At 30.7% G+C, this 24,980-nt stretch overlaps 1 protein-coding gene across 23 annotated transcripts in view; it reads right to left on the bottom strand.

The window, feature by feature from the left end:
- Positions 1-24,980, bottom strand: part of LOC143256306 (uncharacterized) — a 96,109-nt gene that overhangs the window by 4,644 nt on the left and 66,485 nt on the right. For 20 of the 23 annotated variants that reach the window (XM_076513516.1, XM_076513396.1, XM_076513491.1 and 17 more), the window contains 6 exons: positions 15,837-15,947; positions 14,733-14,934; positions 5,847-5,945; positions 5,410-5,543; positions 4,934-5,030; positions 3,936-4,057 (listed from right to left, as the gene is read on the bottom strand). In XM_076513516.1, the coding sequence (XP_076369631.1) occupies positions 3,936-4,057; positions 4,934-5,030; positions 5,410-5,543; positions 5,847-5,945; positions 14,733-14,934; positions 15,837-15,947 (765 nt within the window). The remainder of the gene's footprint in view (positions 1-3,935; positions 4,058-4,933; positions 5,031-5,409; positions 5,544-5,846; positions 5,946-14,732; positions 14,935-15,836; positions 15,948-24,980) is intronic. The other 3 variants (XM_076513464.1, XM_076513457.1, XR_013031304.1) reach the window with 2 other exon arrangements.

The following is a 24,980-nucleotide window of genomic DNA, read 5'->3' as shown; positions in this document are numbered from 1 at the left end:
AAACATTTTATACATAATATTTATTTTTACCTATGTACTTTCTCTTAAAACTTAATTCTACAAAATAAACCACTCATTTTAATATGCATTATGGAAGATTTCAATTTAAACAACTACCGCTTAACCACTTTCAGTAATTCACACTTTTCACAATCATTTGAAAAACATTAAAACAATTATGTTCTAATTCCATCTTTACTTGCTACTTCACTCATTAAAAGCAACTGACAAGGAAAAAAAAAAAAAAAAAAAGGAATAGGAGTTTCCAACACCAGGGCACAGTTTCCTCCTGCAGGGTTAATTGCTTTAACGACATATTTTATTAGCATCTTCACCCTAACAGTAGGAATGTATAATTTAGTAATTACATGTATTACCAGGCACCAAGGATTTTGCAGATTCTAATTTTTCAAGTCATTCCGTATTGTTTGTTTATTGACTAACACTTTTACCAAACTCTAATTGCAAAAAAAGCAGGCAATTGCTGCACCCTTTGTGAAAACTGGATCCATGACTGGTCACAAAACAGATATCTACATAATATCAACATTCAGTGAATAAGTGTACTGATCTTCTATTGATAAAACAATATCCATACAGAAAAAGAAATGGCTTGTAAGTGCAAAGTGCAAATATGTGGTACTTGTGGGAAATGCCTTCAACGTAAGTGTGGATGCAACAGTTTAGACCTACAGGTCAAAGTGGCACAAAAAGCAGGTGGGAAACAACCACAGAGTAAATTATAGGCACAAAGAAAGAGAAAAGGAAGAAATGATTACACTATTCTACTGAAGAGTGATGAAGATGTAATGTCTAGCACTACTTCTGAGAATCCTTTGGATTCTGTAACTCCAAAGAAATGATTCAGGTCATCCAAGAACTTAGGTGTGAAAGCAAGGAGTTCATGGTGGTATTGTAGTACTTCAATAGGGCATGGAATGATATCAAATTCATCAGTAGTTTTTTGGTATTGAATCCACAGCAAATGAAGAAACTCTATGGAGGGCATCAAGTTTCAGTACCCTCAACAAGAACAACTGATTGATTTTGTTCTGCATGACTGTATTAAGAATGCTATGCACCATGTTACTCCCAGGAGATCCAGATGGTCTTATGAACATGAGTGGAAACAACGTTTGTAAGAAATCTGATGATTTAAAACTATTTTTATCTGCCAATAATGTACAACAAGCTCTACCACAGAAATATGTTTAAGAGAAAAGTTATATATGCACTGCAATGTTCGTCAATGACATTCAGAGAAGTAAGAGGAACTGAAGATTAGAAAACAAGTTTCTAAAACAGTTAGATGGTATTTTTGTTTACTGAAGTCTAATGTTTAGCTAGAACTTACAGCACAATTTATCCAAAATTACTGTAGGTGAGCTGCACTGAAAGCAGTAGAGTACCATTGATCAAGGTGATGAGAATTATCTCACCATCATCAAAGTCAATGCCTTCATATCTACTTTAAAAACAATTAACAATAATGGGAACGAATAGTCAAGAACACAAAAAACTATGCTTGATTTTAGCCAAGGTGCCTAGAAGGTAAGTCAACAACACAACACCAAACATAAATCTTCCAACTTTATTGCTGTTTATCATGGGAGTTAAAAACTTGCAACAGTGTCACAAAATCAAATTTTTTTTTTGTAAAACTTTGTGAGGAATTCAGTTTAACTTAAAAATGCTAAAAACAGAGTTCAAGCTCATTCTGGAACAATGTTATATATTAAGGTCTGCCATACAGCCCAAATCCTGGGTACCTGGCCCGTGGGAACATTGTTAAAACGAATATTAGAAACATTTATTAATTTTTTAAAATATAAGCCAAACTATCTTGGTTCATCAGACTTATTGTAATAGGTAAGTAAGTGTTCCAATATTTTGATGAAGACAAATGTGTCTTTGTTGAATGATTCCTTAATATTGCTCAAGGATGCCTGCTGATGTGTATTACAATAAGTAATAATACTAAAGTGTAGGAAAGGAAAATAAAACATCAGAAATAAATTGTATAGGAAAATGTAAGAACTTAAAATTAAGAAAATATCCAGCTTGTCAATGTATGAAAGTTCCTAATTCACTTACCATTATGGACAAGAGGTCATGTGAAAAACAAAAAAAAATATTTAAGTTTTTTTTCAGTATTTTCCCTTGAATCATAAACTAGACTGAACAAGTATTCATCATGCTGGAAAACATTTTCGATTTGAAACTAAAACAAACAGTGTGAATGAATTTCTCATGACAATATGAAGGTCACTTCTATGAAGTGTGTGTAAAAGATGATGCTCCAAATGATAGGTCCTCTAACTGTATTACTATTAACCATTTCTTGACAGGTCAAAGGCCATGCCATTGCATTTGTTGACATCTATTCAAAATGTTATTGAACTACTATTTTATGAATTTATGTCAATAAGTTTGGAATAATATTGTAGATTGTAATTGAATCTTTAATACCATATACAAGTTAATTTTTTAATTTAAAAGTAAATTTTGAAAGAACACACCTAAATGTAGATTTTAGTTAGTCACATGCTATGTTGAATGCAGCACTGTTTAAAGTTAGTTGTTTGTGATGTCAAAATACTAAAGTCTATAGTTTTGTGCAGATTAGGAACTCAAATTACTAATATTAACAAGCTAGAATATAAAATAAGAACATTATAACTTTTTATTTTGCTGAGATATGTCTTATGTACTGAATCAAACATAGTAGCCTGTTTACCACTATCCATTTTTGAAAATGGTCCCTTATAAACACTTACTTCAATATATGACATGTGAATATTTAATCAACAGTTTATAATGTCCCCAGAGTGGTTTTCTCAGCCATTTTAATTTGTGAAAAGGCTACCACATTCTTTCAATCCAAGATTTCAAGAAGGTAGGTTGTGTCTTTAGTGTACTCAAAGTTTTATATTTTTTTAAATCTAAATACAACTTAGTTACCAAGCTTAATAAATTAAAGTGGAATTCTATGGTATCAGTATAGTTATTTATGATGTTTTGGTTATTCAATTGCATATATAAAACCTAAAAAAATTTGTTTTAATGTCCTCCACATGAGAAATTTTAAAATGCTTAGCAACCTATGTCCAGCAGCAACTGAGTTCAAAGGTTGTGGTGAGAAGAGATAGTTGTTGCTTTACTTCTTGATTTATTATTATAATTTAAAAAAATACAAGTTTAATCATTTATTTCTAAATAGTAATAATCTGTACACATATATAATGTATAATAATTAAAATGTGACTGTATATTACAAAATACTAGATCACTTAAACACAGCCAAGGTGGGTAATATTAAAGGTCAGTTTTATATTATTTGATACATTAGTGCACATGCACTGATTCAGTGCAATTATGTAATGTTAGCTAAATATTAAGCTACTCAGACTAAATGTTTGTATTTTCATGTTTTAATACGTAGTCATTCTCACAAGGAAAAAAAAATTATTTCCTTTTTTTTTTTATGATGGTTATGGGATTGGTGAAGTAACAGATCCCACATAGTTAAAATACAGAAAATAGCAAAATGTAAAGTCTTACTCTAAACAAACATTTGAAATGTACTTAGGAGATTTTACAGATTATACAAATAATGTCTGAGATTTTTGGGATGAAGAATAGTTTCCTTATTCATAACGTGAAATCACTTTGCACTCAAACTAGTAACAAAACAAACTCTATTTTCACAAACAAATCTTTAGTAAAAATAATTCATTAAAAAAATCAATTTTTTTGTGTACAAAGAACATGTAATCTTTATTAGAAGTCTACCAAATTTTGTGAAGGTACACAATGTTGTATCAAAAGCTATAGTGCAAATATTTGACTTGTGCAAATGTGTAAATAAACTCATGGATATTACCAAGACTGTTGTGAAAGGGTTAATATAGTAAATTTAAACTATTAATATTCACCTTTAGAGCATTTCCAAGACATCCAATAAGAAAGGACCACAGCAAATTATCATCTTTCATACTTCTAATCAGCAGTAATCCATCAACAAGAATATGCAAAACTTTACTGTGAAAATTTGCTCCTAGAAGAATAACAGTATTTCTTAGTGATGACTCATAACACTTGAAGGAAGCTTGGAAAAATGTACATTATATCAAAAAATGTCCATTAATTTTGGTTACTTAGTTTAAAAATTACATGTTCTCAAATACAATGTCAAGTGTACATTTTTTGATGACAAAATAACTGCAAATATTTTTATAACTATGTATATAGAAAGAGATGTTTATTTTGAACTTTTGTTTTTACCATATTGTTCATTAAACCTTCATTTCTTCTTTTTTTAAATTTTAAAGCATTTCATCAAAGTTTAATTTATTTATTTGCTGATCATTGTTTGTTTTGAATTTTTTGCAAAGCTACACAAGGGCTATCTGTGCTAGCCATCCCTAATTTAGCAATGTAAGACAGCTAGTTGTCACCATCCACCACCAACTCTTGGATTACTTTTTTACCAAGGAGTAGTGGAATATACCATAAAATTATAAAGCTCCCATGGCTGAAAGGGGTAAGCATGTTCTATGTGATGGAGATTTAAACCTGTGACCCTCAGATTACAAGCAAAGTAAAGATTACAACATTCTGATCCAAGAATAACTAGCTAACTTTTGTTAAGCTTAATAAGTGAAATGTCAAAAAATTAATCTACTATTTTTTCACCTAAATTACCAATTCACTCATTTTAGTTGACATATCTGATGATGCCAGGTTAAACTCAGGAAAAAGTAACCATAAAAATAATACTATGTTTACTAAATAATAAAGTTTTTCAGACATACAGTTAAAGTATTTCTTTCCATTTAACAATAGCTCTCCTCTGTTGAAAAATAATGCAATGTATGTAAAGGTAAGTTGTAAACAATATATCCTTTCTTATTATACTTATAGTTTGATGTACCTTTGCTTAACCATATGGGAAATTCCACTCTTTCTGTGATCTGATATAAAAGTTGAACTAAAGTTTTCCATTCCCTGTTTGTGCTATGTACCATAACCTGTTGATTTAAATAAAAATGCTTTTGTTAGAAAATTGTCAATCTCTGATTTTGTTTTTTTCATTTTTCAGTAAACAATTTCTTATTCCACCAGCAAATTTCACAGAAAACTTAAGAATTTCATGTTATTCTTACTAGTAGTAACTGATAATACAACAATACTCACTGAACTTTTCAGAAGAGCTCATACATTTCTATAAAATAAAGAACTAAAGATATAACAGTTATGTTTTGAATTTAACATCATTAGACTTTTGGCAAGCTATAAAGGATTTAAAAACATATTATAATTAGATTAAATAGTTGCAAGTACTCAAGAAGACAAAGCTTGCATTTTATGAATCTTTGTATTTACCACACACATGATCTTCAATTTTACCTTTATGAGGTTTCCAATTAAAGTTGGATATTTTAGTCTTGTAGGAACATCTAACAAATGTAAAGCAATTTCCTTTACAGTAACCTGGCCCAGCAATGCACGTACCAGTAAAATCTCCATGGTTGATGGAATCTCTGTATAAAAGTTCAGAACATTTCATGGTAGAAACGACTTGTCAAAAAAAAAAGAAAAAGTAAACTAATACACATTTAACACTTCACTGATAATAATCTGTCTGTATTTCTGAGAACTGTATATGAATATGATGGTGAAATAATATTCACGACCAATTCAAGTAGAAACAGAGCTTGTTTTAGATAGAAAAAAACAAAACAATCAACCACAGCATTTTTTTGTATTATTTACAACTATTTCTGCATCCACTTCATTATGAGTCACAATATAATTTAATTTTAAAATATAACAGAAAAACTTGCCAACATCAGTACATGGCAAACTAGCAAGAAACTGGAAGTACAGGAACACTGAAGGATGAAAATTTCTGAGATTCCAAGTGATCCAAGTCTTATCTCTTTCTGTAAAATTGAAAATAAATAAGGTACTTGTCTTTCTATAAGATATACTATTTAAAATACAACAAAATTATGAAAATCTGAGGCATTTTAATTGTAAATAAAGTCAGTTATGGCCACTTGTTAGTTTTGTTTCTGTTAACTAACATTTACATTTAATTGCCAAGAACAAAATATTTTTACAATAAACAGCTTTTGAAACTGTATGAAAGCAGCTTCAAAACTTTGTAGAAGCCCTTATTTTTTATCATGATACTTGATAACGTTTAACATCAAAGCACAAGTTTAAAAGGGCAATTCGATTTAAAGATGCTAAAAATTATTTCATCTATCTTAATAATCTGCAATGTTAAAGAGTCACACAGCTCTACAATCTAAAAGTATATCTAGAAATATTCTGAAAAAGTGACAAGTTTCCAACCATTTTATAAATATATTGTTATATTTTTACAATGTTGTGATTTGTTTATTAATTAGAAGGCATATGAAGTTAAGATCAAGTTTGTGACAATAGGTCTAGAATATTTTATATTGAACTTTGCAAAATATCTAGAACAAGGATTACATTTTAAAATGGGTGAGTTAGTCAATAATTTTGCAAGCATGTAGAGCAAATCAGTGACATATAGGCATAGTAATCAGCCAGAAGATATTCTTGTCAGTGTTTTAAGATACTTTATTGATAGCAATGACATTGTACATGTAAGCTTACAGTTTACATTAGTCAAGATACTTCCACTTGAGTGTCAACTGAAAACTTTTTAGATCAACAAATTGTAAGTTAAAAAAAAACTAAGAAAAAAAACTATGCTACTGTTGCATAAACTGGATTTTGCAATATTCTCAAGAGATAATTAAAAAAACTGTAAATAAAAGAAAATTACAACACTAATTTTAGGAATGAGATATAGTTTTGGTAAAATAAAATACAGCTTTGAATATACTGAGATGAATTTTAACTGTAAAAATTGTGATCACACAGTTATAGAATAAGACTGAATTGTTCCTTGAGATAAAATTATGAAGACAAGATCAAACAGAAAATTAAAGGCAAGAAGAAAAAGTATAAAATTAGAAAACTATGACAGGAACTTAAAGAAACTAATAGAAATGAACAAATTATAAAAAATTAATTAAAATATAAAATAAATCTAACTGAAGACAAGAATCACTAAAAGCATTCGAGATTTACAAATAAGCTGTTTTTATTAAAATGAAAAGGTACAAAAAAAATATTAGTGAGGTAGAAAACATCAGTGACAGAATAAAACATTTAAAAATAGTATACAATACAAAATATGGAATAGAACTTATTTGGTCTACACCTATTACTGCTACTGCTGTGTCATCTGTTACTGAAGAACCTTCCTCAACTACTCCAGCCAAAACACTACTAATCTATTTCTAGAATATAATTGGCCACTTCAATACTGGTTATTAAAGAAACTAATACTGGGGAGATACCAAGCATGTTCATCCTACCCAGCTCTGATTAAAATAATTTGCAAAGTGAATTGATGAAATAGTGAACAAGAAGATATTCATTGTTTATTCAAACTCATAATAAAGGTAAATTAATATGCAGGAATATTTGCAAATTTTCAGCCTTCTTACCAGAGCCTTCATCAGGCAAAAACTATTGTTCAGGTAAGATGGCTGTAAACTTGCAAGTAGAAGAAAATTATTTTAAGGTAAAGAACAGTAAGTGCATAATTCTACAAAACAAGCTGTCTTGTTACCAATTTTAAAGAATCAGCTTTAACCACATTAAGTAACCTAGAGTTGCAACAATTACCAATTGTTGGAAGCTATCTCATACAACAAGTTCAGAGTAATGTACCAGAAAGAGAGTTAAGTGTAAATAGTTGAAAAATATTTATAGAAAAAATGGTTCTATATTTTGACAAAAGTATTGTATTTATACCAGTGATTTCTAAAGTATGTATGAAAGAAGAGGCTGGACTTCCAGAGCATTTGGAAAGGCCTTTCCAATCATCTTACCCAGATGCTTCTCATGAAACAATGGCTTGTTGACACATGACTAATTTAATGATGCCATAAACAGATGAGAATATGAGATTCAGGTAGGTGTACATTTTTAAAGGATGTTTTGCAGCTGACAATGAAATTGAAAACATTAAAGTTACAGAAAACTATGAAAGAAACTTTATGGGAGTATCAGATTCTATGGTATTGAGACATCAAACTCCACCATATAATTTTCAAGAACTAACATAATTAATCAGATAACTAATCACACAGAATGTAGGAAATAGATCACAAGTAAATAGATGTTTCAAGTATAACTTGAAATATCATGAGGAACTGTAGACTAAAGCCTATATGTTATCAAGTCAAGAAGACAATAATTTAAGGATGAGCCTTTCAGTTTAACCAGATAAGAGGAACAACTAAGGCTAAGCAGATATCATAAAGACAGGAATTAGTTGGAATTTTGGAGCAAAGTTCAGCTGACCCACAAGAGAAAAGAAGTTCATTATTTGATGAAAATCATCCAGAAGTCAAGGGGTTTATTGATGAAAAATCTTGTAGTATGCTGAATGACAATGATTTTACAGCTAAAACTGTTCTATTGTTTGTATTAATGAAACATGGAAAACTACCTCCAGAGATGAAGAAAGGAGGGGGGTTGATGTACACAGTAGATGAACAAAGTTCTATTAAAAAGAAACTTGGTAGTTACTCTTACTACATCAGAAGATGATTTAATGTGAGACAAAGTCCTTATGTACTACGTGACAATAATTACATTAAAGACTAAATTTTGAGTGCAATCAAGGACAGCAGTCACTGTATCACCATAAAGTGTAATACTTATACCAAGACATGTTAAATATAAATGAACATCTAGTGTTTGGGCTGTAATAGAAACAAATACTTGACTGTGTCCTGATGGATTACCAGTTGGTTGGAAAAAGACCTTACATGGATGTGGAGAATAGATGTTATACACGGATTTATTCAGGTAAGATTTAAATCAATTTGTGATAAAACAAATTGTAATTATGATGTAAAATGCTGATAAAACTAGATTTCATAAAAGTGACATAGTAATAATTAAAAGTTCTTATCACAACAGGACAAATCCAAAGTTAAGATGGTGTTTGGAGGATAGATAATCCAAACCCAAAGGTTATCAATCATGATCATATTTGGAAGTGCATCAATAACTCCAGAGAAGAATTTATCAGTGAAACCTTATTCTGCAGAGAAGTCTAGAATTCCTTAAGTGAATACTTCCAGAGAATCATTAAGGAAGGAGTTGCCAATGGATTCACATACACAAAAAGGCTTAGCAACTACAGTCAGTTTAGTGCAATGTTTTAATTTCTTTGCTCTTGTAGTAAAGATTGTTCCAAGGATTTCAAAATCCAGGAAGAATATAGTGTTATAAGCTATATTTTTTCATGTTTATATATTTGTTAGCTAGAGCTCATATGCTGTTTACATCAAGTAAATTTGCGAGAGTAGAACTAAAATCTTGTAAGTTAACATACAAAATCCTAGAGGCTTTGCACTATCCAAAACAAGGATTAGTTATAAATATGAGTGAGTGAGACTATAACTGAATGAACTTTCACAGTGAATAAGTGATGCATAAATAGAGTTAACTAATTAGAGTATCTTCCCAGTGTTTTGTCTTCCCATTATTCAGAATAATCAATCAGTTGAGAAGTGAATTTACTTTCCATGTTAGTTGAAATATTTTCATTTGAACATCATGTATAAAATTGCATAGGTTTACAACTTAAAAGTTACAAAATGTACAAGCCCAAAAAAAAACCATTAAAAACTAGTTTGTCATAACAAAAACTATATCTTGAATTTTCACCATGCAAGTTAAAATAGCCTGCCAATGAAAGAACACATTACAACAATATTTGCAGCATGTATCATGTATCAATGCAATATTAAAAGAGGCACTAACAGAAGTTCATAATTTAGCAAAAGTGATTCCAAATGTAAATCCAAAATATGTATGCATGTAATTAAGCTCCTAGACAATTATTTATTAAAAATTTATTAAAGTATAAGCTGAAAAAATGAAAATAGTGCTTTTTTTTTTTATCAGTGTTTTGACAAATTTCATGTTATTAACATGTAAACAGTCAGCAGGATAAATGTCTATTTTCAGTGTCATACACTGTAAAAATAATAATGTGGTTAAAACTTATATTTGCAACAACTTTATGGTAAAATTAGTAAACTGCCAGTACCTACTCTCAGGATTCTCATACTTTTAGGTGAAAGAAATTTAAGAATTATTTTAGTTTTTCTAAAAATGTCTAATTTAGATTCTCCTATTTATAAATATTAATATATCCATCACCAATGATTTTCATAAGGTTAGATGTGACTAGGTAAAAACTATTTGTCAAAATATAGCACCATTTTATCTATAAAAATATTGTATTTAAACTTGTGATTTCTAACTGGATGGCCTCCCATGTCTGATAATGATGGGTATTATTAATTAGCAAATGCTCAATAATTGACATTAAACTCAGGAAAGGTAAAAACAATATAGACATTCAACATTTTCAAACTTTTTATGACAAATGAATTTGCCAAAACAAGCATACAAGTTACACCCAGGAATATAATTTCTTGCCAATTCAATCACAAGTTCTGAATTTGCTCTTGTGGTGGTGATTTTTTTCACATTTCATGTTTATGTCATGCCAAGTTTATTTTATAACTTTAATATCTTCTATAGCTCTAGTCATAAAAATTACACACTAAATTTAAAAATATGAATAACAACTAATTCAAATTTGTAACAACCGTTTTTTTGGTATATTTATTTGATTTACGATACTGCATTTTTAGATGACTCAATATTATGGTACAAGTTTCAACAAGTCTCTACACATTTTGAGAACAGAAGTGGTTTCAATTTGAGAACAACAACATCATGGCAAGAATATCAAAATATCAGAGATACTTGAAACTACAGCCACTGATGCTTTAACTAGAGATGGTCAACTTAACAATTACCCATGAACAGTAGTTTCACTTATTAATATCAAATAAACTAATCACTTAACAGAAATTAAAAATAATCAGTGCATCAGATTTATTTTCTTATACTAAAAATGTATTTCTGACAGATACTTATCTTCCTCACCAGATTAACTACTCTTGTTCAGTGCTGCCCTCCACAAATAAACTATTTTTATGCATGACACAGGCCTTGTGCTCCATTCTCATTGGAATTAGTATATTCCAACAAGTCTCTCATGCAAATCATCATGTGTCATCCATCAATTAATAGTAGCATAGCATGCTCATGTGATGCATGTGACTCCCTTTACACTCTTCTATTGAACTTTCACTTCAAAGTTTGGCAGTAGGCATGTACACTGGAGAAGTGGGAAGAAAGAATGAAAAGTGTGAAAGGAAGTACCTATCTATCAGAAACACATTTTCAATATAAGAAAATTATAACTTCCAATACAGTACTTACCATCTCTCTCACTAGATTAGCTAGAACCTCACAGTGGGAATAACAAAAGCATTACCAAAAAATCAAAAACATCTGAAGAATACTCGTGACTATGAGAGAAAAAGATCTGAAGCCACATCAGTTCTGAGCCAGGTATACTTTTTGCCCATGCATATAATTTGGAAAACACAAGGTGTAAAGTGGCTATGGCAAGTCAACTATATTCAAAACCTCTACTACGAGTTACCAACATTCATGCAAGGGTAGGATGAGGACCATAACATCTTCACCTCAAAGCCAGTAATCTGAAATTAAAATAACCTCCAATTACCAAGTACTACACAAGGATCAATACCTTACAACAATCTGGAACTGGCCATCCAGCACGAAGAGAATGGATTCAATTTGTGTGAGGACTTATGTTGACTGATGCACCCAAATCCAACACCTCAGTGCTGGGAACCAGTGTCTATGTGAAGGTAGGATGAGGATTCTCAGTTATAAGGGGTTAAATGCATTTACTACGAATTAATTCTGGTGGGTATAAATTGTGTAAAAGGAGACCACATCAACTCAACTGTGTATGTAAATTAACAGTAGGAGCCCTGGTCAACCAGTTCAGTGAGAGATCAACTCCACAGCATTCTAAATGGTATAAGGAGATCATACCATCTTGTAAGGTGATGGATCAACTCCAGTAGTTATGGATGTCATTGAATCTGTAAACAGTATAAAGGAACATCATCATCCAGTAATGTAACAGGTCAATTCCTGTGATTGTGTAAATAGTTTCAGGAGGTCACCCTCTTGAATGGGTTCCACAAACAAGTTGGCTTTAACCATTCAGTTGACAAAAGGGCAACAATGTTCTGCAGGTGTAGAAGAAATGTAACCTCCACAGGAGTTAATTCATCCCCTGGTTGTGTATGTGTTCTCCATGGGTATTTTCACCTGGTGGTAGATTCTAGTAATGGGAGTCCTTACCACATTCCAATGCTAAGTCAATGATGGTTGATTGTGATGAAGCTGTTAAGGCAATAGGACTGGGCCTTCAATCACAATTGTTGTGGGCAGAACAAAAACAGAAAGACAAAACAACAGATGGATGATGAACTGGTTCAACTGCTCAGTGAAAAATAAATCTGAAAAAAAATTGCTTCTGGAAAATGCAGGCTTATCACAGGATCTCAAGGAGAAGGAAGGAAAACTGGAAAATTAAAATTATGAAAAAACCCTTAGTACCCATTGATCATCAAAGAAGTGAAGTCATTAAGGTATAAATACCAACAGTCAAACTACCCATAGTAACTAAACCCTCAGGGTAGTCTCCTGTAATGGTGGTGACAGTCCACTGAGAAAACTGATGAAAAGAAGTATTCAAAATTGAAGAAATGAATGAAAGTTGGGAAGAATAGGTGCCATATGAAGTTACAACAAAAACAAAGAGGCCATAGAAGTTGTGAGGGTAGACTACCATCAGGCTGACATCATCCATATCTCAATATTGTCAAGAACTAAAGCAAATACACGAAGCTTCAGAAAAAAAAAAGATGCAAGATTCTGAGATGCATGTATAATAAAATGACCCAAGTCAAAACTAAGTTAATACCTAGGAAGTCCCCAAAACAAAGAAACCAAATAAGGCCAGAGTTGAGGACAAAACACAGGCTAAAGTGGAGGTGTGAAAGTGAAGAGTAGTGGCTGAAATTCCTAAGGATATTTGTGGAGATCCTCTGAGAATAATAACCCAGATATCAAGAGAAGGAAAAAAAAAAACCAATGGTGGGACAATAGTATATGTAAAATGAAGGATGAAATGAAAGAGAAATAGGCAACAGGAATAAAACAACTCAAACTTGAGACAGAACTTAAAAGATAGAATTAGGCCTACGAAAATCCCCAAGTTGGGAATGGAATGGTAGGCAAACTCTAGAAGCAGAAAAAAATTAACAAAGTTCTCCATAGCCAGCAAAGGTTCCACAGCTTCAGTAGGAGTCATGGCAAGACCCTGTAACATTTGATCTCCCAACACACAACAGCAGATAAATTCACTGTCATGTCACCTAAAAGAACTCTAGTCATTGTTGTAACCCCCAAAATGGTACAGTGCAAAGAAGTTTCACAAAACTTGAGTGCAGAAATAGTGACATGAATTAACTGATAAAAAAAAAAGATTGAATAAATCAAACAAAGTTGAAAATGAACCACTTTACAAGGAAAATAAAGCCAAACATTCACAAAAAAAAATCATACTTAAATTTGAATGCTAACAAACAAGAAATGATGGTTCAATATAAGAATGTAGAGGGAGTCACATGTTACATGAGCATGTTTATCAGAATTAGTCCTTACCATTATTATAACACTAGATTAAACTAAATTAAAATTCAATTGATAATTATGAAAATAATCAACCTATAACAATCATAATTTCAGATTATCCTATCTATCCAAGTTATCAAAATAGTGGCCTCATGTTTATTTGGTGTTAGGTATATTAATAAAATAAAACACATTAGGCTTTTTATGTACTGTCCATTGAAAATATTAAAACCCAATTTTAACACAAGTTTTTCATTAAAATTTGTTCTCTTTTGGCCCAGCATGATCACAGGCTTATTCTTTAAAAGATGAATGACATGTACTGAAAGGAGGAGGAAGAATGGCAGGTGATTCCAAGAGGTATCTATTTATCCTTTCAAAATGCATTTTCATATGATGAACATATTAATTTCAAAAATGTTTTTTATCTCTCTATAACACACTGAAAATGGTGGAGGAGCTGATGCAGACCAATTACAAATGTTACCTTCTGTGTGAAATAAATAAAAAATCTCATAAGATCCAACTTCTGTGAGACCAGGAGTTGCCTAGTCAAGTGGCACCCAAAAGGAGCCTGCATCCTTCTGAAGGAAAGACTATTTTAAAAATTGTTTTTCCAAGTTTCCAAGATTCACTAGAGAGTTAACTTCTAAATAATCTAACTAGTAGATTTAAAATTCAAATGGTGTTTTTCAATAGTTTGGCTAGATTAAATACTTCACAGATATAGAGAAGCTGGCAAAATTCTGTAATAAACATTGTTTGCAAAATGTGTTTTGTATGGAAAGTCACTAAATGACCTACAAACACTCAAAATTTAATACAAATGTTATTTTAAAATAATTTCCTCTGTATTTAAGTTAACAGGTGATAATCCTATTGTTTGAATTTCAGTTAAATCTAATTATTATACAAATTAAGCTGTTACACCTGCTAGTGTCTTGACAAATCACTTTATTATCAGTATTTCACAGTTAAAACTTTGAGAAAATAATACTTACTAATCAACAGAAATTCTGAATCTCTGGATACTTGAAGAACTGTATCTAGTAAATCCAAAATTAATTCTTTTCTTTGACCATTCCATTCTAAGATACAATAGTTCAACAATTTACAAAGGCAGTATACAAGGGGAGCAAATTTTACATTTTTCATTGATGAATAAACTGATGTATTGACTTGGTTAGTTTGGTCCCAGATCACCTTGAAAAAAAAAAAGTATACAAATTAGGTTTACTTCTGCAGGGTCCCCAGGTGTTCTCCTTCAAAAGTAAATAAAACTAATATTAAGAATAACAAATGTTTATTTCTTGCTTTTGAAGTTCATATATTATGATGTGTTGTAGCCCACAGAGTCCATAATTCTTTTCGTGATGCATGGCATGCACACATTTTACTAATATCATAACAGTACAAATTGTAACATCAAGTATTTGTTATGTGATATCATTTTCGTGTATACTGACTGAGAAATAACACATTACTGTATAGTGGTACAAGTGGTTAAAATAAGCAACTCCTCCAGACAGCCTTTGGGCAACCTTTTGGAAAACTAACACAAGTTATTGGCTGAACAAAGAGAGGAAATAAAAGTGAACAGAACAAGGGCATACTTCAATATATATTTTCCAGTACAAGCTGACAACTAATCACACACCTTTGTTTATATCATGCTTCATATACTTATAAACAAATTTATAAAAAATAAAGGTGAAATAACAGCACAATAATAAAATAACCTATGAAACTGTTTTAAGGACCTAAGAATCTGTAAATACACAAACATGCAATACTCATAGAATGTTAATACTAAAAACCAAAAGGTTATGGCATGAAGATATAAAGCTTACTATCAAACTACAAATGTAAGAAACATAATAATGGTCTGAATTGTTTGGTTTTAACACATATATGATACAAAAAATTCATGAAAGAAAACTGAGGATAAACTCTAGGCATGATTCTCAGATAAATAACTACTAGTTTATTATTAACTCAGCCTTAAACTGTTTTTAAGTGTAACACACAACAGTATTTCTACACCAAAAATTTAAATTAATTTATACATACTTTAATTTTCTATTCATTTAATTAGATCTACTTACGAACAAGAGTTTAAGAGCAAGTTCCACATGATAATCAGATAAAGACTGATCCAGAAAAGGGTATACACACTCCTCAAGAAACTGGTTAATTGATAAGATACAAGTCTGTCTCTAAAGAAATAAAAATATTTTTAATAATCCTTAGGACTTATGAAAGCATTAGGAACAAAATCAACATGTGAACTGTCAATATGTATCCTAAAATTTTAATTATTAAAACTAAAATAAATTTCTAACAGGTATGTAGCTCTGAAATACAGTTTACCTCTTTTTGTTGAGTAAAACTTCCTCTGTCAACATCATGCAACTTAAAATTCTAAATGTTCTTGATGCAGTGTAGTACATACATCATACCTACTCATACTTCTCTATTCTCCCACTTTGTACATGTGTTAAGGGGCTAATTAAGCTGAATCTTCATGTCCAAAGCCACATTTCTTTCACTGTCATAATGTGGAGTCACAAACCTCATGAATATGGGAAGTTGGATAGGAATATGTGACAGAAGTATCTGTCTATTTAAAATTCATTTTAATTCTAAAAATGTGAAATTAAAACCAGGTCAACTTACATGTGAAACACAGCTTGTCTGAATACTCAAAATGACAGTGAGGAATGATCAACACAACATGACAAGCAATGGAATCTAGTGCTAGGCAATTGGTGACATCTGTTATTCAATTAATCCATGGCTCCACAGATCAGTTAACACAGTGTTCTTCAACATACAACAATTTACAGCTAGCGCTGTCAAACAGTTGTTTTCCTTTTTATCAGCTGTTCAAAAATGAAATGTTTCAAACATGCTAGCAGCCAGTTGCCTACTCTCTCAACAGCTCAAGAAGAAAATAAATGTAAAAACCTGGTGTTGCATGTTGACACACAATTGCCTTTCCTCTAGTAAGCAGTCCAAAATTAGTGACATTGGCAGATAGTTTCAACAGCTTTGGTATAACAAAGAAAAGACTAGCAAACCCAATGGAAATTGAACCCAAGATCCCCAAACCACAAGTCCCCCTGAATCACCAAATCTAAATAAACTGTAAGTGGCTGAAAATAACCTAATACAAACACAAAATTAATATTCCAATTAATTGAACAGTTAGAAACATTTGAAATAGTAAGAATTGGAAACCCTAATTTCAACTACTTGAGTATTAGGATAATTAAAAACAATAATAATGAGAAGGTCTAATTTTGATTAATTTATTTCAATGTTTGGAATAATCAACAAACTATATTAATAAATACTAATTTTGCTTAATCAATTCAATCATAATTAATTAACACAGTCACTACTCATAAGTAATTGATTAATTTGCTCAGATCTACAGTACAGACTAAAGCACTTCAACACCAGGTGATGGATAACACAAGTAAAACACAGAATAAAAGCCAAACTATATAAGAGGGGTTAAATCTGATATAAATGTAAGTAGTGTTACAAAGCAAGCATGCATTTAAGAAGAAAGCTTAGGGAACTTGAATCCTCCTATTAACTACTGCAGTATCTGAATAGATAACACATTATCTTTTAGTTTTATTATTGTCTTTTTAATTTTATCTTTGTTCTGTAAGTATATGCAGATTTCACATACCAGTGGTCAAAAAAGCTGTTATTTCCTCTCGTTCTAAGATACATTTATTCCTTTGTTTCTTTCAGAAAAGAGATTGCTCGACCCTACACTTTGTGTAAAAATATCAAAAGCAATTTATTTTAGTGGCTGAGGTAATATCTAAAGGTTAGTGCTTGTCACACTGGATAACGCAAAGGTTCTTACATGCTAAGAAACATTAAATTTAGTCAGTAAAACCAGAATTATCATCTTAAGATGGCCTAGTCTGGATAACAGTTAACTAGCAAAAAAGCAACAGCCTGTTAAGCTTATTCAAGAAAATAAGCACTGTGTTTGTGTTCAGATTACTCATTTTATATTAACATTTTATCCAGCCTTATTATTTCATTTTACATCAAACCAGTTATTAAGAGATCTATTATTAATTTCTAATTGATATTTTGAGGAAATTTCATGTCATCTATACAAATATATTAAACCCTATAATTTCATAATGTCAGGAAAAAGTAAGGACAAGGAAAAGCCATTTTAAAATAGCTAAATACTTATCTCTAATCTAAAGTAGTTTAAAACAATAAGAAATATATTTGCTATTTGCTCCGTAACTATTACAATATACATGGAAGATATTGACAGTTTTTGTCAGTCTTTCAATCATGAATTTCCTTTGTTTGGTGCAAAAATACAACCAACATATGTATAACAGTGATCTGTCATACCTAATATTATACTTATCATTTATATTTATTTTAGTAAATTATTCTTACTTGCTTTTTAATTATTGCTACCAGAAAACCGATATATGGGTGACAAGAAAAATTTTTTTTCTTTTAAATATTAACCATTAGTATAAAAAGTGTGACTTTAGAGTTTAAAGAATACCTACAACTTTAAACATATTCAAGAAAGTGGAGAGGTACAACCTCTGCTTAGTTCCAAATGTCTAATTAATAGTCTCTTCTACCTACAACATTGTAACTTGTTATGAATTAAACATTTTTGCAGTTATGAATCATGACAACGATTAAGTAACAGGAAGCAATGTGTAAACAGTTCTTCTTGATATTTGTCTCAAGACTTTCATTTTGCTTACATTTTATGATTAATGTATTTCAATACAGATTTTGCATAAACTTTCTTCAGTGATACTTATACTATTAGTATGACATATTTTGGTAAAATGTTACTGAACTTTTTAAGCATTCTGCACTTGATTAAAGTTTAAATGCTAAATAGTTCACAGTTTACTTTATAGATGCATCTCCAGCAGCAGAGTTGCAAATTTTGCTTAAGAATTTATAGCTAATAAGATTTTACAGTGCTGGGTTACTAGACTGCTCTAAAATTTAAAAACCATCGTAACAGATGTCAGTATGATCATAAGTAGGTATTAAAGACAGATTATGTTAAAAATACATTATATACATAAAAAACACAATTTATCTTAAATTTACAACTGCATGTACAATGAAGGTAATATCTGGTATAAATGTGATAAAATACGTTAATCATTAAAACCTTTTAGGATACAATTGCTTTCACAAAGTTACAGCATGCTAATATTTATTATTCTTTATCCACTCAAAGAAAATGTTAGTTTTTGAATAATTTGTTCAGTTTATCATGTTAGTGATAAATAATTAAACATGGATTAATAACTGCTTGACAATATGCAACACAGATTATTAATTTATTTACTTAAACAGGATTACTGTTTACTTATCACTAGATATAAAGCAAGGAAAAACAAGTCTGGCTGTTATGTGCCACTCAAACATGGCTTTGTACAAGTGCCAGATAAACATGGCTTAGTGCAGTAATTTTTTTAATATATTGATTCATTAGCTAACATGTCTGTACATTTTCTTTCAGCCTGTACTATAAAATGTAAACAAATTAATCATTTTATTGTATTTTTATAAATTTCTATCTGTACCTTCACAAAATTTTCCAGGGTTTCAATAAACATTACAAGTCTTTGTACTTAAGAAAACAACCTTTTTAGTTAAGTATTTTTACTAAAGACTTGTCCATGAAAATATAGAGTTAAAAGGTTGACTGATCCAAGTGCAACGTGATTTTTCATGTTTTTTCTTCATCTAAAAATTTTCAAATTTCATTTACTTTACCTCTAAAACCTCCTAAACAAATATCAAACTTTTTCAGTATAACTTTAGAGTTTACCTGTTATTTTCTTTACCCTAATTCTACAACTCAGCTGATTTGAGAAATCTTGCAACCACCAGGTAATACATGAAATAAAATATTACCCTTTTTTTCTGTCAGGAATGTCTGCAAATAGTAAGAAAAAATTAAATTTGTTTGCCTCTAATTGCTTAAGGCTTGTAACAGTCTGCTTATACATAATTTTATTGCTATTTGAACAGTGTCTAACAAGTAATTCTAGCATAAGTTGCAAATCAATTCGTAAATGACATAATACAATCTGCTCATGAGCATATTTCATGAATAATTTTTATTATTATTTTCATTACCTTATGTAATATCACCTAATACGTTTTCAATTCTTACATAATTTAATTACTTATACAGTAACAGATATATAACCTATATGAAATAAAGTACTAATCTTTAATATCATTTTCTGCTGGTGGTTGCTCATAAAAATTTTTTTTATTAATATTACTAGTAAAAAAATTATTTTTATTTAAACATATAATACACTTAAGAATATAGAATAATAACATGTACAAAGCAAACAAATTCGTATAACTATCTTAATTTAACCCTATAGTTTAAGATACACTTTTTTGTGTATGTCATGAGGTTTGGCTGAGTTACTTTCAAAACTTAATAAAACATGTCAATGAAATTAGCATTATAATGTAAAATATATTTTAAAGTTTCATATTCTCTACTTTTAAGAAGCTTTATTTCAAACAAAACCTTTAAAAAATACTTGAAGTCCACCTTTGTTGTCACATGACAGTAGTTTCTGTGACTTTAATACTACCAGATCTAAACTTTACCTCTTGTATCTAGATACAAAATAGGTTTATTTTGCTGTTTAGATATACCTGTCTGAATTAAAATTTCTTTTGTCAACTTCCAGAAATAAGAAATGAATTTTAGCAACTCCTAACAAAATCACACCCACAATCTATACTTAAACTTGAGATTTGCTACACACATCCTTGGTGGATGTACATGTTTATAACAAAGAGAAACTACAATATCCTAACAGCTATTTTAAAATTCATACAGTATTTATTATCAAGTATGTCTAACTGCTGACAGTATCGGTTGGTTTTTTTGTCTTCATTAGTGCTCATGGTTAGTTCTTCCCTAGAAACATATTAGTTAGATAATTAAATTGTATTCAGAATTTTTTTCCCCATATTTTAGATAATTACGTGTTATTTGTGTTTTAAAATGTGTATTTGAAAGATTTAATAATTTTTTAATATAACTCAACTTAACCTTGGTTCACAAAGTTTAAGGTAATATGAAACTGCAAGACTATTTTGCCCAAGGCTAAAGTATCTCTGCCATTGTTGCTGCAATATAACACACATGCCTATCGATGAGTGTTGAGGTGAATAATAATAAATGCTTTTGGACAGGAAAGGAAAATATTAAAAATAAAATGCATGCGAAAAAGTAAAAATCTGCAATTTGGCATATAACCAAATGAAGATATTTTAAAATTATTTGACAAAAGGAATTAAAAGAAATGTACAATATTCTATTTCTTAAGTTTAAATATTTCCTTTCACTATATGTTGGTGATAATACCTACATTTATATGGCATAGAAAATGAAATATAAAATATAAACAACTATCATAAAAACATTTTATATTAATTTAGGAAGCTCTTGAGATTATAACAATGAAATGTAAAAACTATAAGAGAAGAAAGATTTTGCACTTAACATGAAAAATTGCCTAGCACTCAAGCTATTCAGGGTCTGCATGTCAATAACAACAATAAATAAACAACATTTTTTTTATTAGAAATACTTAGGTAATATAACACCATTCTTTATGTACAAAATGTTTGTAATCTTTAACAAAATCTACAAATTTTCATAAAGATAAGTTACTACAGCTAAAAGTTATTACATGTATTGCTGAACACATTCTTCATATGAACCATCTCCAACTTATCTGTAATGAGGTTAGCTTTTAAACTGAAGACGAAATAAACAATACTCTGTACTGAAAACAACATAATACATCACTTATATATTAAAACTTTTCAACATATTATAACATGTCAGAGAGAACTACTGGCAATTTGTGAAAGAGAAGATGTGACATGGTAGGTGGGTCTGATTTTCTAGTTTATGGTTCTATAAAAATTAGAAATTGTCTAAGCAATGCCTATATTATAATGTGAATTACTCTAATTCATTATATTTCGTAGTTCTGAGTGACGTTGTAAGTAAATTATAGAAGGTAGAAGACACAGAACAAATGTCATGAATCTCATACAATAAGAGATTGAGGATTTTTTCAAAATATTTTCTTATAAAATTAAGAACTTTAAACTTGTATAATGTTAAACATTGAATTATTAACAATATTTTAATGCCATATACATATGTAAAAATGACTGTATGGGTAGAGAAAACTCTATGTAAAAGAGCAAACAATGTTTCGACCTTCTTTGGTCATCATCAGGTGCAAGTGGGTTTTCTCGTCATCACGGAATATTTTAATGCCATGTTTATGCTTATACATTTATAACAAAGTAGTTTAATTAAATTTTGAATGTAACTCTAAAATAAAAGGTCACAACATTACATAAATTTTAGTTTATCCATAGTGAAATAGTTAAACTAAGAATCAACTCAGATAATTGGTCAAAACAAAAGAGACTAAATTCAAAGATTAGGTCTCACCAGAAGACATAAATACAACCTATGTCTAGAAACTCAAAAGAATTATGGCTAACAAAGTAACATCTGATGCCTTGAACAGGATGAAGAAAATGTTAATCATAAAAAATATCAGAATTTAAGCAGACAGGTAAAATAATAGCAGGAAATGAAACCAAAATGTGAGGCAAAAATACTCCAATGAGATACAAACAGAAAAATCTGTTGGAAAACAAGGTGCAAGGTGAATCAAAAGTAAAAAGATCAAACATCTTGTGCCCAATTCAAGAAAAAGAAAATATGCCTTGATCTGCACGTGATTAAGTGCAATCTACTAATGATTCAAAGCAGCAAAGTAAAGCAACACTGACCACGTGAGAATGCTCTCAATGAAATGCCTGAAATTAAAAATTCTGTAAAAAAACAAACAAAAACTATACGTTGAAAGGTGCCCAATAATGCACATCTGTATCCAGAAATAACCACCTCTTCCATGAAAGAGATACATGTAAAAGAATATCACACGTTGAGGAGTAGGAGGAGTGAAACAGAATTTTGATGATTCCAGATAGAAGAAACAGCCAAACAAGAATTTGTACACTCCAAGAGATGAGTAGTTGCAATACCTTGTAAAATATGAGAAACAGAAGAAGTGTTCCATGTTTGCAAAGGACCAGACAACAAAAACTGTGAGTATGTAGACTTTGAGTAAAAGATAGAAGTTTAAGTTTGATGAAGGGTGGATGAAAAATAAAATGGATCTTACTGAGAGAAAAGGCATGAAAGAGAAAATGATGATTGCTCTAGCCTGAAGCTGAGATTGAATTCAGCAATATGTGGAAGATATCTTAGCAAGAACAACACAAAGAAGGTGCAGAGGAGAGTAGGCATAAATAATCAAAAACTTCCAACCCTGACTTACGGAGATTATGGAATGAGAACTAAAAATGAGGAAAAAATAACTCTCTGAAGTGGTAAATGCACTGATTATGAGAGTGTCCAAGGTTACCACATACTCAAGGAAAAAACAGAAAAGAAGAGTCAATTCAGTAAAAACTTGATCAATTTTAAGAGGGAATCCACCAGACCTGACACATGAAGATGAACATATGAGAGCAAAGCCATGGTAACCAAAGATATCCATTTGGCATAGACCACAAAAACAAATGCCTCCCTTTTAACATTTGACAAAACATACTAATTTGAAATGTGTTTATGCAGTGACAGTCCTTTGTGTTGGAGACACATTAGCAAGTGATGATGCACATAATGGACAGTCCATTGTTTGATATACTGCCTCAAAAGGGGATCCCCATTGCTGGAAAATAATTGATCTCTTAAAACCACACCATAACCCAACAAAGCATCTGTGAAAATATTAAGATTTATCAGTGGTGGGTGAAAAGGATACCTCACACTGATCAGTTTCCAATTCAACCAGAACTGGAGGGAAGCGAGTATGTGTAAAGTACAGACATATTCCTATATAATAGGTCACAGCTATATTTCCATTAAGACATCAAATTATATGCAAGAGAGCATGCAGAAATAGGAAAGCTATAGTCTTCAACACAAAGAGCATCTTTAGCTGTAGGTATGACAAACATAAGCTTGCATACTCACAACTCTAAAGCTTGAATAGCCAGAAAAGAAGGTTGAAGAATCCTAGAATTGATGAAAAATTTCAGATGAGAGATATATTTGTAGGAATCAACTAAAACTTGAAAGTGTGGATAATTCAGCCAAAAAATGTAGCCAACTGTGTGGTGAACTACTTGTGTGTCTAAGTCTATGCATATATAAAAGTAGTATGAATAAGCCATCCAAAAAGTAATGGAAATCTATGCAGAATGAGTACAGAAGACTTGTAGAGACTAGGCAAAAAGGAAGGGCTTGAGATACTTTTACTATGTCCAAATGGAAAAATCTCAGAAATCAGCAGGGTAATTGGTGTATGGGTGGTGTGGGTAACTACACTGCAAACTGACTTTAATTTCGTCAGTGGAATTTCGATAGCATCTTCATGTTCTTCATTTTGAAATGGGATACATGATATCAATCGAGTATGAAAAATCTATTGCACACCTCTATAACACAGGACCATGTAAACACAAAAAGGAATAAGATGGAAAGAGAGAGGAGAAAAACACTGAACTAAAAAATCTGTTGAACCAAAGGGACCCACAGATGAACAAAGGTACCAAGATGTGGATGCCATAGGAGTCACTAAATGTAATGAGATAATGAGAGAGACTGAAAGTAGTTCAAGAAATAGAAAAGGTTGATGGAATAAGAGCAATTAGGAACAATTTGACAAAGGGAATATAAACTACTCAAAGAACAAGATATCAATGCACAAATGAGTTCCTGTTAAATTACCTCTCCTATACATGAAATTAATCTGTTAGAAACATCTGCAAGCAATACTGTAGCTAGACTTAAACCTATCAGATACTGACATTTCGTAAAATGGTAATACAAGTTATTATATCGAAAGAGAAAAGCATCCAAGACAACAAAAATCAATAAAGACACATGACAAAGTAGACTGCAAACATGAAAAGAAGTTCTGGTTAAAAAAAAAGAATCAGGAGACCTGAATAGCCTATACCTAAAAGCTTGTTTCAAGAAAACAGTCTCAAAATGAGACTATAATCAATCACAATATGGAAAATGTCAAGAAGTCAAAGAAGTACATGTAGCAACAACCTCCACCCCTCAAAAA

Source organism: Tachypleus tridentatus, chromosome 1, assembly GCF_004210375.1.
Source record: "Tachypleus tridentatus isolate NWPU-2018 chromosome 1, ASM421037v1, whole genome shotgun sequence".
Classification (NCBI taxonomy): Eukaryota; Metazoa; Arthropoda; class Merostomata; order Xiphosura; family Limulidae; genus Tachypleus; species Tachypleus tridentatus.
This window is presented reverse-complemented; position numbering and strand designations above follow the sequence as displayed.